General features: G+C 41.8%; 1 protein-coding gene across 1 annotated transcript in view; it reads left to right on the top strand.

The window, feature by feature from the left end:
* Positions 1-14887, top strand: part of LOC108927365 (protein tweety homolog 3-like) — a 51922-nt gene that overhangs the window by 18936 nt on the left and 18099 nt on the right. Inside the window, exons 3-7 of the mRNA XM_018740629.2 lie at positions 5956-6067; positions 6643-6863; positions 9179-9274; positions 10688-10760; positions 12873-12948. Of these exons, the coding sequence (XP_018596145.2) occupies positions 5956-6067; positions 6643-6863; positions 9179-9274; positions 10688-10760; positions 12873-12948 (578 nt within the window). The remainder of the gene's footprint in view (positions 1-5955; positions 6068-6642; positions 6864-9178; positions 9275-10687; positions 10761-12872; positions 12949-14887) is intronic.

Here is a 14887-nt window from a genome sequence, read left to right as displayed (position 1 = left end):
TGCTCTTAGTATTACATAGTTTCTTTTACCAAACTGCTGCATAAGAGCATTAACTGGACTAGAATGTTTTGCATATAAATGCATTTTATCATGTATATCATGTATTTATCATGCCCCAACTGTTTTTGGAGATTTTCTGCAGCCTGTGCTATTGGCTCAGGGTGACTCAAACCACACTGTGCTCAGAAAAGCCTCCTGCTCGTGTCGCTCTTCCGACCTACCTCTGCGGCTTAGCTTGCTATTGTATTCACACAAAGCTGGGAATGTTCTCACCCCCTTTCCTTCCCCCCCCCCCGGAATACACAGGAACGAGGCAGAAGGCCAACAGATGTGCATGGAGGTGGCTGCAGAGTCACTGGACATTTGAAGAGTTCTCAGCAACATTGCTCTAAATGCACATGGTGGCCAAAATACCAATCTAGTCTGCAGTGGTCTTTCTCAAGCCTGTTCCTGTCATTGCCTGGTGTATGTTGGTTTTCCCCAGCAAAGAGGTTAATCGAGTCAATAAGTAGAATTTTTTGCTCAGGACTCTGGTTTCCCACAATGATGAAAACCAAATGTTTTTTTTTTTTCTTCATAAAACTGAAAAAATAGTGATTACAATGAATACCTATTTTTTTTCAGTCATCATTACTGAGTTTGAAGTTTAGCTTTGGAGGGCTGGGTGAATATGGAGTCCTCAATTTAATGATTGATAAGCCCAACAAGTCCTGCATTTTATTCAGCTGACATTTCAGTTGAAGGGCTTAGCTGGAACAAGGGCTTGTCTATACAGAGGGCAGGAAGGACAGGGTTTACGTCCCCTACTCTACAGCGCAGCCATGGAAACAGAAAGGTCCAATCCCGGTTTAGTGTTTTCCCCTTGCAAGTTTTTCAGGCATAGTAATAAAGTTTGAATTATGACCTTGGGAAAGTAATAAAGCACCTGAAAGTTTTGCTGGGGTGGGATGGGGTCTTTTTTTTGGGGGGGGGGCGGTTAAACTTTTAAAAAAAAAAAAAAAAAAAAAAAAAAGAAGAAAAAACTTTAAATGCTTGCTGCTCTTTTCCTATGGAGACCAGACACCAGTGCTGCTAATTTCTGGTATTTTTATGTATTTCCTGCAAAATGTATGCTTAGCATGATGGAAACTTTGCATGCAAGTGGTCACTGCTGTGCAGAGGTAGAAGAGACGAGATCCTGCTGGTTGCCTGTTGTATCTTGATTGTTTCTCTTCCTTATATGTTGTCAGTTCTGCATTTGGTATCTTCTCAGTGTTCTCGTGTCAGGAAACGGACACAGAGCAAGTTGAGCTGGATTTGGGGTGCATATGTTTGTTTTTTCCCGTTCATGCATAATGCATGCACTGGCTGTTAAAAATGTGGAGTGCTGGTGTGTTGGGTCCAAGAGCTCCAGCGTGCAAACAAGTCAGGGTGCACAGAATGATGAAGAAACCCGGGGGAGGGGAGCAGGCACCAAATGCGTGACAGATGCTTTGCGTGACTGCTTTTCAGAGCAGTCTGCCCGATCACATGGTGGAAAAGCCCTTGACTTTTGCTTGCGGCCTTTGCCGGTAGAGGCATCTATTATTGAGGTGCAAGGTGAAGACATTTGAATAAACCCAGTGCATGTCAGCACAGGCCTTGCACGTATGGCTGCCCATGCTGAGCTGTGGAGAAGGAGATACCAAGAGAGTGTGAGATTGGTATTCAGACTGGGGGGGGCACTGGAGCCTTGCTAACGTGTCCCACTCCCCATGTAAAGAATGCAAAGGCTGTTTAATATGTGGTTACATTGTCATTAAAAATAGAAGAAACATGTACTGCATATTTCAAGAGATGCTCTCTGTGGAGGACTGGATGTGGGGTGGGGGGGTTTTGATGAAGGGGGATGGACTGTATAGCTATGGAGTAGCAGAATGAAGTTTGGTGGTATCAGGACACATCTTCTACTCTGATCTCCAAAAATGAAAATGTGCTACTGTCCAGCCCTGAGTGTCTGGTTCAGGTGGTTACAAAGTAGTATGGGGGTCTATTTCATGCCTCTCTCACTATTATTGCTATTGTTTTTAACTAATTTAGTTAACGCTTTTGTCCAAAGTGGCTCACTGTCTTGGGTTTGTAGTCTAAGCTACTTACTTTTTACACATTTATAAAGCTAGATTTTTTTAAAATTTATTTATTAGGGGAACTTCAGTTGGAGTGGGATTTCAACCCAAGTCTTTTCAGTGAAAGCCAACAGCTCTAACCACTATACCACCTGCTGACAGAGCAGAGCTGAGCATGGATCCATGTGTCTATGTATACATGTTGACTTGTGCTGCAGACATGGCTCGTGCTCTTCACCCAGTTCGTGGCAGATGTATATTGATGAGCGTGGCATTTGGATTTTAACTCGGGGTTGACAGACAGGGCCCTGGCAGATTTGATGGATTTCTCCTTAAAAAGTCATTCGTTCCCACAAGGAGCAGAGGTGTGGACTCGAGACTCCGAGGTCCTTCGGGCAATCTTGGACAGCTCTTCAATGTGGTGCCTCTGACCTCTGTCAACACTACAGCACATCCTTCCCCAGCTGTACTGTCACTTTTTTCCTCTCCATCCCATGTCACAATGCTGCTTTGGGAACTGTACAAGAAGCAAAATCAGCATGAGCCACTTAACAGCATCATGTCAAATATTAAGAGCTGCTTTGTTGTATCCTGTTAAGATTTATTTATATCTGGGGCAGCTGGTAGTGTAGTGGTTAGAGCTGGTGCTTTTGGACCTGATGGTTGCAGGTTCAATTCCTACCTCCAGCTGTAGTGCCCTTGAGCAAGGTACTTACCTTAAATCGCTCCAGTAAAATTACCCAGCTGTATAAATGGATAAGTAATTGTAAGTAGTTTGGCATTGTAAGTTGCTTTGGAGAAAAGCATCAGCTAAATGAATAAATGTGAATGTGATGTATATATCCAATCAACCTAGTGACAGGTAGGCTTGCCGTTTACGTTGTGTACATCCCACGTTTGTTCCTCGTAACATTTGAAGTACCTTTTTTAAATGTCACCTGCATTTGAGACATGCTATAGTTCTGTAGTTCTGTGTATTCCAAAGTAACAGCCTGGTGTGCCTTCTAAATATCTTTTTGTGCAGTCTCAACTTTGGCCTAGAAAGGTTGCCATGGAAACAGAATTGGATTTTAAAGTGGAGGAAAAGATGAATCATAGAACCACGGTTTCTGGTGTGGCACAATCAGTGGAAATGGGTGAAAATGCCCTTAGTCTGTCATAGTTTTCATGCCGTGTGCCCCCCCATCACCCTCCAAACAAATGTAGCATAAAGGCTGTAGTGTACAGTGAGATATTGATTTGGGCATTAACAAGTGCATCATAAGATACGAGGATAACGGGATGGATTTAAAAGAATGCATTTACATTGGTAACAAAACTACTGTAATAGCCTTTAACTTAAAGCTGCTTTGAGAACAGAGAAGTGGGCCAGTTAATCACGTACCTCGCTGGATTTACCGCGCTCCACGGTGTCACTCACATGACAGATTGTTTTCGGCATCTCATATCCGCAATGTTTAGAGGAGGCCATCCGCTGCATTCAATTTTCTGTATAGAAGCAAATCCTGTGCTTGACCCATAGCCTGGGGATTTTTAGTCTGATTGTCTGTCTTTTCATTTCCATATGATGGACATTTTAATTTTTTGCTTGACATCCCAGTATAATTTACACTGGGGAATGTGACAAATTGTACATTCCTTTCATTATAATATGATGGATATTTTATTCCGTTAAGAGCCGTTATTGCCTGCTTAGGCCGCAGTGAGAAATGTCAGCTGAAATGAGTAGAGGCCCTGGGAGGCAGTCCGATGGGTGTGCCTGTCAGTTTTGCCGGGGAACTGAACGATCTCTGTGATTCTTCTCTCCCCCCCCCCCCTTCTCACAATGCCTGCAAGAAAATCGGCAAGGAAACTCTTCCTACAATGTCCACTACGTCATCCAAAAAATATATATATTTTTGCTTCATTCTTAGACGTTTCTCAAATGATCGGTCAGGCTTCAATGATACAAGTATCTAGTGGCAAAATTCCTAACTCCCCCCACCACCGCTGTGTTGTCCCCTTTAAGCTTGAACGAAGATCCCCAACTAATACCCCAGGCCTGACAGGAAACTGCTTCTTTGGGTCATTCCATGAAAGTGGACTCAAAGCTAATGGGGGAGCTCAAGTCCTCCAGTCCTTCTTGCAGCAGGGGATTAAAGCAAGTAAACAAAACCCTCTTATGTTTGAGGAAGGAGATGGACTCACATTTAATTAATTCAGGTTTAATTTTCAGTATCTCCTATTCCTTTACTGCGGATAGGGGAAGAACGTCAGCAGAAGTCGGTAGCTGGAACAGGACTGTAAAATGTTCAGCATTACAAGCAGAAGGTTCAGATTTTTTCTTCCACAGAAGACTAATTCTTATCTGAAATAAACCAGTCTGAAACTTGGGTCATGGGATCCCTCCGGTTGTCTGTCTCCATTTCTGTTTACTAAGCTGAATTGTGCAACCAGTGGGTTATTTAAAGTTATTTTGAGCGCAGCAATAATATTTCCTAATGTTGGCTTTTCACCCTGGCATCACAGTGTGCTGACTCTGACACACGGGAACATTTGTTTCTCATTTTCTGTAAAAGTCCCGTTATCTTTGCATGGGGTGCTAGCTATGCAAAAACCTTAAGGCTGGAGAACGGGCGGCTCTGCAAGCACATTACATGTCTTCCAGCGTGAAGGGTCTCGGTCACTGCAATTGCAGACATGAACTATCTGGCATATTGTCACTGCTCTATTGTGTGGCCTGGCACGGTGTGTACACTCGAACTGCAGGGAGGCTGCCGTGGTCTTTCTGCTGACTTAAAAGGTTTGGTAATGGAGCAAATTTCTCACTGGTGAGGGATGACTTTGAGGGAATGGAAGGAAGCTGAGCCTCAGTGACTCCTCCTGATGACATGCAGGAGCAAACTAGAAGGTAAAGGTCAGGTCAGACCCCCAATTTCACCGTAACCCAGCTCCTTTTATACTATATCCAGCTGCCGGCTTTAGTTTCATCATGACATTTTGAGAGTATCTCGTATCCTAGATAAATAGCGCCATAAGGACCAGTGTTGTCTGTTCCTCAGGCTTGCTTTTTGTGGCTTGAATTTATTCATTTAGCTGACACTTTTGTCTAAAGTGGCTCACAATCTTAAGATACTTAAAATTATTTACCCATTTAAACAACTAAATAATTTTACTGGATCAATTTGGGGCAAGTATCTTACTCCAGGGTGCAACAGCTGGAAGTGGGACTCAAACCTATGATCTTTTGGGTCCAAAGGCAGCAGTTCTAGCCACTATGCTACCATTTGTCCCCTCGCTCTGCTGCAGTATCAGATGATACTTAAGGTAAAGCAGCCAGCCAACTGATGTCTACAACCACTTGTCCCAAGCAGGGTTTTGTGAGGGCAAATTACATGTATACAGAAGGAATTCTCTCAATAAGTCTAATTTGTTTTTGAACAGCGACATTGCAGCATTCTCAGTTTTCACTGTGAATTTTACCTCTGTGGTTCGTTGTCCTGCCCAAACTTAACATTTTTGTCGTTTCTTGCGTTAACGTACATTCTTTTTTTCTCTTTCTCTCTCCAAAACAACGTGAATGTACTTCATCCTTTCGGACAAATAGGTTTCAGTGAGTTTTCCATGACTCCACTTTACTTTCCCAGTGATGGTAACTCTTGGGGGGGGATTCACATTTCCTATGAAGCTCGGAGTCTCGCTCGGCCTTTCCGTAGGATTGCAAACTGTGGTTTTTGAAAGATGTCAGCAGCAGACTGTTCAGCTTAACCTTCAGCTTGGTGTCGCTTAGTGAAGGTTTTGCTTTGACACAGTTGAGTCTGCAGGAAGTAGAAGCCTTCCCATAGTTCTGTCCTCGTCATCTTACTGTGGTATCTTTCTTTCTCTTCCCAAGTGCTGGCATTGCAGTTGGTTTCTATGGCAATGGCGAGACCTGTGACGGAGTCACTCGGTTCACGTACTCTCTCCGGCATGCTAACCACACAGTTGCAGGGGTGGAGAAACTGGTAAGTACCCTGCTTCCACCCCCAGGTCTTTCAGCCTTCTCGAACTAGTTGTAAGGTGTTTGCCATGAAGAATAAACAATGAATGATCATCTGATGGGAGTTAGGGTAGGATGTCAAAAAATGGAGAGTTAAGTTTGCAGCCAAGAGAACTTCAGTCCTTGGTATTTACCATTATTGATTATGTGAACTCCAGTACACAGACAAACTAACATGTCTTGAAACCCAAGTTTGTTTTGCTACAATTTCTAAAAATAGCTTAATACTGTGCTTACTTCAATTAGTCTTCATCTACATCCTTGACAGGTATAGTAGTGATGTATGTGCAAAAATTTTGATTGCTGCATTAGCATTTGCCGAATATTTCTCTGACACACAGTCGGGCAGTGAACAGTTTCACACGTGTAGCTTTTGATATGTACATTCCAAGCTCCACCTTGGTCATCTCACCAAATTTAAATATTTGGAAATATATAAATTTTGATGTGGGAAGTATGAGTGAGGATGGACACATCTGAGGTTACTTTGGTTATCCAGAGGCCCAGTGCACTTCTGGCAGTCTTGTGTTTGCCCTTCAGGTATCTGACAGTGCTACCTCTTTGAACCAAACCGTGGAGGAAGGCCTGCAGCAGCTCGAGGGTCGGTACGCTGCACATGCAGACTACCTGTCCATCGTGCAGAAACTGCAGGGTCAGCTGGATGAGCTCATGCGCCAAATGATGGAGATCCCCTTCTGGGATAACGGCAACATTTCCCTGGAGGACCTGGCAGTGAAGACGGAAATGTTTGACTGGTACAGGTGAGGCCTTTCACAGCTCTAAGTGAACAGGGGCATATTGGAACCTGTGGAATGGGTAACAGGGCTGTTGCACTTAATTCAAAATTAAATCTCAACGATGTCCTCTTGTTGTTAAATCAGTTATTGCATGTGAGGATATTTGGGAAATGTACAGATTATAGTGATGGGCTGTTTTTTTTTTTTTTTTTTTTTTTTTTTTTAAAACTTTGTACACCGCACTCCTCGCTATGAAGAATCTGTCGAGATAGTTCGTCAAACAAAATACCCTCAACATCAACGGCAACCACAGAGCTATGCATTTGCAGGCAAGATACAGTGGTGTAGGCATCTGAGGGTCAAAATGTATAGAGGCAAAATCTATTTTTTATGTATTCCCTTACAAAAAAGTAAAGAAATTGGTTGTCATCTGTATAAAACAACCTCCATAGGCACAGGATGCAACTCCACTGTTTTGAAAAGGCCTCTCTTCTTCAGAGGGGACTTGTTGGTCATGTGTTTCCTTGCAGCTCATTTGTACCTGAAGAAATGTGATTTTTCTCATTATTTCATTGTTTTTTTTTTTATCTTTCGTAAGTTAAAAAAATGGAAATGAGTACAGTGTTTGGTTTGGCCACATTGTCAAGATGGTGCAGTATTCCTCAGTGTATTGCAGTGTAACTAATTTCAGCGACAGGGAAGAAGTTTTAAGAAATGAAGCATGTCTGTTTAATAAGGTGTATCTTTTGTTGTTCACTCTTCGCTGTAAAATAATGAAAATGTAGCGATTTAATCGGAGTCAGCAGGTTTAGTTTACGAAAAATGTGGCTTTTGCAGAATGAAGACCCATGTTTTTCACTCTTCGGCATTCTCCTGCATACAGGTGATTTTTGGAAGCGTTTGGAGGTTTAACGTTTGTCTCTTTACCCTCTCGTTGACATTCGGAAAACACAGAGCTGAGCACTAGGTTACACGCTCCTTCTGCTTCCAGAGAGCAACTGTTCCTTTGATCCTGTGCCATTTTGGAGCCGTATCACTCAACGTGTGTGATTCTCGCCCTGGTTCTGTGGGATTGCCGAGTCTAATGAATTTCCAAACTTCTCTCAACTGCGTTTGTGTTTTTTTTTTTATTTATTTTAAAGCCTTTACCACCATTTTGTGCAATAAATACAAAAACGTCTGTTTAAGGTACCAAATAGCTACTTCGACACGTAATGTGTAGCTGTTGAAAATTACAACGCGACTTACAGCGAATGCTACATGTTGTTACTAGCCCACACACCTTATTCACCAAGGTGACTACATTCCTAGATACACTACTTGCAAGGGGTTACTCATCCATGCATCAGTGAAAGACATTCACTCTGTGACACTCACACACTATGAGGGAACCTGAACAGCATGTCTTTGGACTGTGGGAGGAAACCGGAGCACCCGGAGGAAACCCACACAGACACAGGAGAACATGCAAACTCCACACAGACTGAGCAGGGATCGAACCCACGTTCTCTCACACCACCCAGGCGGTGTGAGACGACAGCGCTACTCGCTGTGCCACCGTGCCGCCCCATTTACACCTTCCAACTGTACATTTCTAGCGTTTCCTGTCCTTTTTTTTTCTGTACCTAAATATATGCAGTTCCTTGGTAATTGTTTTAAGAATATAAACTAATTATGCAACACATATATGACATAAAACTAATGTCATGATGGCACTACTCATCTTCCATGTCTGCATGTTGTACCGGAAATACTACAAGAGGAATCTGGTTTAAAGCACAAAAAATATTTGGAAAAGTCTCAGCATTTATCTATTTTAGTGTAATGCTCTTAATGTAATATTTATGGTATTGAAGTTAGTATTCATTATCCCCTCAATGAAGTGAATGCCACGAGCTCCTTTAGCCACCTGATGATTCTCTTACTGTGTTACATACAAAGTGCCGTTTTTAGGGGTCTTACTTAGCCAGAGCTTTTGACCTCCATAATGCCCCTCAAGGGCCTGTTAACCCATGAACACAAAAAACAGGGAGGTGCCTCACGACCTGAATCGTTGCATTTGTTTAATTGCTTAATAGTCCACTGTGGTGGTAATTAGTATTTTTTTTTTTTTTTTTTTTTTTTTGGGGAAATATCTGACGTGTCACGTGTTAAGTTGCTGTGTGTCTGAATTTCTCTACTGTATTGTTAACTAATAAAATTGATAATTGTATAAATTTTATTGGGTATGTTAGAAAAATATGCTTAGCTAAATACGTTACGTGTAATGTAGCAAAGCGATGAAATGGCTTCGTCTCGGAGCAGGGTTGTTTACTGAGCGTTGCGCTGTTTGTCTTCAGGTGGCTGGCGTACTTGGGTCTCCTCCTGTTTGATGTCCTTATCTGCCTGCTGGTGCTGTTCGGCCTCATTCGCAACTCAAAGGGAACGCTCATCGGGTGAGTCGAGCTGCCTGACTCCGCAAGGAGAATTTGTGGCCTGCCACAGACAGCAGCCTGCCATCACACGCATACTGCGCTCGCCCTCGGATGGTCGTTCAGGGCTTTTTATTCCTGTGTTTGCCACTCCTGCTGTACGAGATGGACATCGGTCAGAATTACCGCTTCGAGGTATACACATCGTGCTGCTGCATGAGACCGAAAGCATCGGTTGGGCCAATCGCACTATGAGAGAGTCAAATTGGCCTAAATGTTCATAAGTTTAGCCACATCCTTTTAACAGAACATTTGGTACATGGGTGTGGGTGCGAATGGAGCGCGTTTGCGTTGCGAGCACCAGCTATGAATGGAAATGTTAAACCCCACTCGCTGCCTACGATTTTAAGCAGCATAGAAATTCTACATACGAGAATCCTTTTTTGTGCTTCGTGTGCAGGTCTTTTATCGTTAAATTAAGCAAGCGACCGTCCTTGTATCTGCAATGCTGATCGGCAAGCTTGAGCCAAGCCCGGTTAGTGCGCAGGCCGGCGTTTCATCGCCTTAGATACTGCGCTTGGGGAAGCTTATGGTGGCCTCCTCTTTGCTTTCTGCTTTTCACTTGAGCGCTGTACCCGAATCAAATTGTATTGATTATAAACTGAGCTGCACTGTCAGGGCGATTATGCGCAGCCCATCATGCTTTGTTAAAGCGGCTTTCTCGCAGCTCCTTGTCGTGAACTTGCCGTGTTCTGTCCCAAGGCCTTTTCTGCGCCTCCAAGTACTGCAGCTCTGCAGCAACAGGGTTACACCGTATCTTTTTACTAGCTGTTGAAATGTATTGATCTGGGGCAGCTGAGCACACCACACCCCCCCCCCCCCCCCCCTTTATCTCATCATAGAATTGCCACCTTTTGAATCAGTCCTTTAGTCTGCTGTACTGTAGTGTGAATGATCATTTTACTGTTAGTAGGTGTCAGAGGTAACAGTGTTTATATGGTAAGATCACAAAATGGTTCTGAAGACAGACTCAAGTTTTTAAGTTAATTTAACTTCCTCCTGTTGTTGGTGTACTTCTCAGGAAGTTGCATCGTATAGCATATTTTATGATTTTGCTCATTTAAGTTTAATTAGAACTAGGGTCTAGAGAAGTATGAAAATCAATGCTAACCATGATATGGTGTCAGGTTTTAAAGTGATTGTCCTTGTTGGGTCTTTCTTTACAGATGATGTCAATTGTTTTGAAAACCAGTAATTTTTTTTTTTTGTCATGTTTCTTGCCGCTTTAACAGTGCACACTTTCACAAATTGCATTCATTAGCCAGTTTATAAAATGCTCGTTCTAAAGAATGCCATCCTAGTACAGACGTATCTTTATTGAGCACTAGTGAGAAAAGTAGATGAGTCGCCTGTGCTGCCTTGTTCTCGTGTTCACAGGGTCTGCTTTCTGGGCGTGCTCACACTCATCATTAGCTGGGGATCCCTGGGCCTGGAGCTGGCTGTTGCTGTGGTAAGCATCTCCATGGGAACCTCATGATACTGCATGGGCTCCCCAAGGATGTACTATGTATTTGCAGAAAAGACAATCATAATGCTTTTGCTAACCTTTCTGTAAATGGTTTCTCAGTTTCTTATTTGGCATTAATTTTGATCAAGTTGATGACTCTCAAATTAATATTGTGTATATTGAGGAAATTTTGATAATCTTGGTAAATGCTGGTTTAGATGTAACCTTACTGTAACCAGATGAAAATACCTTAAAATAAGTGACTGGAATGTTGAATGGAAAAGCCCTTCTGTGCTTGTAGTCTGTAGCCTGACTTTCCTGCCTGTAATGAGCAGTTAAGCATACAGGGCATCACCTTGTAATTTTCACAATGGCAGTTGGTTTGAGGGCCTATTGGTGGTTTTTGTTCTTAACTGTCATTTAGGGCCATTTACATGATTTTTAGGGTGAAATGCTTTAAATCAATAATATGTGTACATGTATGGGCTTTGTCCGTATGGTAACGATTGATAGAAATAGTTCTGTGTCACTGTTTTAAACTTTATGGTTTAGAATTGGGATAATGTCCTGTTCCCCTTAAGAAAAACTGCAGAATATTATATGTACAGAACCTGGATGTTTGAAATGGAAAAAGCTTGTTCATTTTAGTCATAGATTTATGAGAGGTCTAAGAAACTGGTTGTCGTTCACAGGATTTGTCTGTATGAAAAGGCTATTTTGTGGTTTTATTGTAGATTATTCAATTTATATTCTAATTAAAACAATTTCTTTTGTAAATGTTCATTAATGTTTTATAATTGGTCCTGGAAAGATAGGTCATTTGTTAGAATCCAACTTGAAATTAATAGGAAGCAGGTTAAATATTGCCTTGTCTTTTGAACCATCAGTTATTAGCAAATAATTGTTGATTTAAATGTTTATATCTTTTGAGTAACATCATACCCATGTGCAGTATGTTCTCTAAATAACTGACAATCACTGCACTATAATGTCACTTTATGAAACAGGTAAACGTGTACTTTTTTCTATGCCTGGTCATTTAGTTGTGTTTTGTTTGCATGGTTTTGTGTTCTGTCTGCATTATACTATGTTCTTGTCTGCTGCATTATGGGTAATCATGTTTGTATTAGTCTGTCTAGTTCAGTATGTGCGCATGTATACTGTATGTGTGAATGTGCACCATAGGTTTGCTATAAACCGGAAACAAATTCCCTGTATGCTCAGGTATACTTGGCCAATAAAGCAGATTCTGATTTTTTTTTTTTTTTTTTTTTAAAAGAGTGCATGTCGGATTGTCATGGAAATAGAAAGTGCACTTTACTCTAGGTTAAGACACACGCCATGCAGACCTTTCACTTCCCGCATGTGCTGGACTCCGTTTCCTGTGCAGCTGCATTTCAGCAACTCTTTTACCTACATTGTTTTGCTCTTGGTTTCTGGTTCTACTTTCAAAGCGGGACATTGCAGTGCAGGTGAAGTTAACACAGCACTGCGGGCCTGGATGTGAATATCATTTTCAGTCTTTCATGTGGTTATCGCCATTACCTTCTTAGATGTAGGCTACCTAGTGTGTGAGGTGAGCAGTGCTGTTAGGTGCTAGGAGCAGCAGGTTGTTGTAAGAACACCTGGTGTAATTGTGATGTACTATACTGTGGGTGCATAATAATTGTGGCCCAAAGGTTTTACTCATTGTTTACTTCCAACATATTTGTGTTGGATCAGTGTGCAAGACTTTGCAAAGGACCACAGGGGTTTGTTTGCCTCTAGTCAAGGTTACTTTGCTTTGAGAAAGGTCTTTTGGCCAATTTTTAATATAATGAAATCTGTTTAAGAGTAATGTTGAATTTCTGTCTGGAGTTCTTCTAAAGCTGATTACCCAGCACTTGCATTGGAGTAAGAAATGGCCACCTTTGCTTTGACCTTCTTTTCCACTGAACCCGATGCTGCAAGTCCTTTAAGACCATATTAAGATTGGAAGCTCCTTGGTATAATGCAGTGGCATTTTTCAAGCAGACAATAGATCAGATTGCCATTTAGTTAAGAGCTTCTCCCCAACACATTCGCATGCATTTAATGAAAGACCAAATGCATTTCCCACTTGTTTGCCTTTAATAGACCTCCAGTGACTTCTGTGTGTCCCCTGAAATGTACATCATACAAATGGCTGAAGACAACGGTGTTGTCCGTCAAGGTAAGAGGACAACTTACCCCAACCTCTCTTGTGTATAACGAGATGCTGATAACTGTATAATGCATGTATGTTCAAGTTTGCAATTAAACTTAACCTAAACTGCAATCGTTTTGAAATGTTTACTCCTCCACTTTATTTACAGTTTTGCAATGCATGAAAATCAAGTTTTCCTCTTCAGGATGTTGTTCACTGTAAATGCTTAATGTCAAGAAATGGGTGTCCAAAGGAAACTAGACAGTCACTGCTATTTCGTCATTGTTTCGTTCAGCTGAAACCAAGGGGGTGTGTAACATGATAGACAGAGTTTTCTTTTTAGGGAAGTTCTATCCTATGCTTTGCACTGTTCCGTGGACAGGGTGTGATGGTCCCAAACGTGTAGAGAGGAGGAGTGGAGGAAGGGGAAGGGGGAGTTCTTTTCACCAGCTCTTTCATTTCCTTCCTAAACTGAGCTCCCCTTACTAATTTTTATTTCATGAGTATAATAGCACTTTTTATTGAGTTATCTGACACCAGTTAAATACTTGACGTGCATAAATGTGTTGTTCTGATAGTCACTGCCTAACTTAATAGATTGTTCTTTTATACTGTAGAATTGTTTACACAGATAAAGGAGACGTTCAATAACAAGGAAGACATTCATTAGCGATAAACCACCACAACCTTCCCTGTTTCCCATAGAGGGACAGTTCAGAGTTGCTTCTCATGTGCATGTAGATTTAGGGTTGCTGTTGCTGCATTATTTTTAGAAACTCTTGATTTTATATCATGTATTCATAATGTAACTGCTAAAGTGTGCAGTATGTCAGCCTTGGTCCTGCATCTTCCCTTATGTAACTGGACAGTCTGTTTCTCTGCTGAGCTGGAAAATTGGAGGAGACAGAGCCCTCAGGCACAAAACCCACACAAAGTGGAAGTATAGCCAGTGGTAGAGGTGTGTATCATCTTCATGGGAGCGTCTGTCTGTCCGTGTGTGTCTATGTCTGGCGGCAAGAGCGGTTCTATGGATTTTCCCACGTTTCTCTTGGCCTATTTTGTTATTCACCTTCGGGTATTTTGGGTACTTTTTTCTCAGTGGAATGCTAAATCATTGAGTAGGTGGAGATGCAAGGACTAAATATAATGCATTATTTATGTAATCAAGCCAGAAACGCAGAAGATCAGTAGAGGCAGTATGTTTGTAGCAAGGACAGGAAATGGGCTTGAGCCCCTAAAATCTGTATGCAGTCTTACTTTATTGCTGTGGCTGCATGTAAATCTTCTGTCTTTATCTGCACTCCGTTATTCTACTTGTCAAAACTTCACTAAAATTGCATACAAGAGAACTGTTCATTGTTCTGTTTGTAATTTTCCTCTTTTTGGCAAATACTGTAATTTTTGTCCACACCTCTGACTTGTGACGCACTGCTGCATCAAATGACGAATGATGGCTGACAATTGTGGCTGAAAGGCCATTGAGGCTTTTTTTTTTTTTCTCCTGGTCCCTAATTTTTAAACTCTACTGGATGTGTAGCACTAGGCGCAAGAACTGATAAAACCAAGAGCATTATTCTTGTTCATCAGCTGAATTTGCTGTTGATATTTTTCACTGTTTTGTGTTGTATGGGAGGGATACTCATGGTCAGGCTGATCGTGTGCATCTGTGTTAGTATTATTTATCTAACGGCTTGAAAAGCTTTGGCACCCAGTGAACAGATTGATGTTGGGTGGTTTCTTATGTCTGTTCCCAGCGAGATTAGCAGATAGCCAGTGGATGGAGTTTTCAGGTTTTACTAGGATCCGGAGACCAGAACATAACCAGAATTTATGGGGCAGCTGGTAGCGTAGTAGTTAGAGCTGCTGGTTTTGAACCCAAAGGTCGCGTGTTCGATTTCCACCTCCAGCTGTAATACCCTTGAGCAAGGTACTTTTTAGGCACCCTAAAAATAGCTCCAATAAAATT

The sequence above is a fragment of the Scleropages formosus genome, chromosome 20 (genome assembly GCF_900964775.1).
Source record: "Scleropages formosus chromosome 20, fSclFor1.1, whole genome shotgun sequence".
Classification (NCBI taxonomy): Eukaryota; Metazoa; Chordata; class Actinopteri; order Osteoglossiformes; family Osteoglossidae; genus Scleropages; species Scleropages formosus.
Note: the sequence above shows the minus strand (reverse complement) of the source record. Positions and strands in the feature narration are given on the sequence as shown.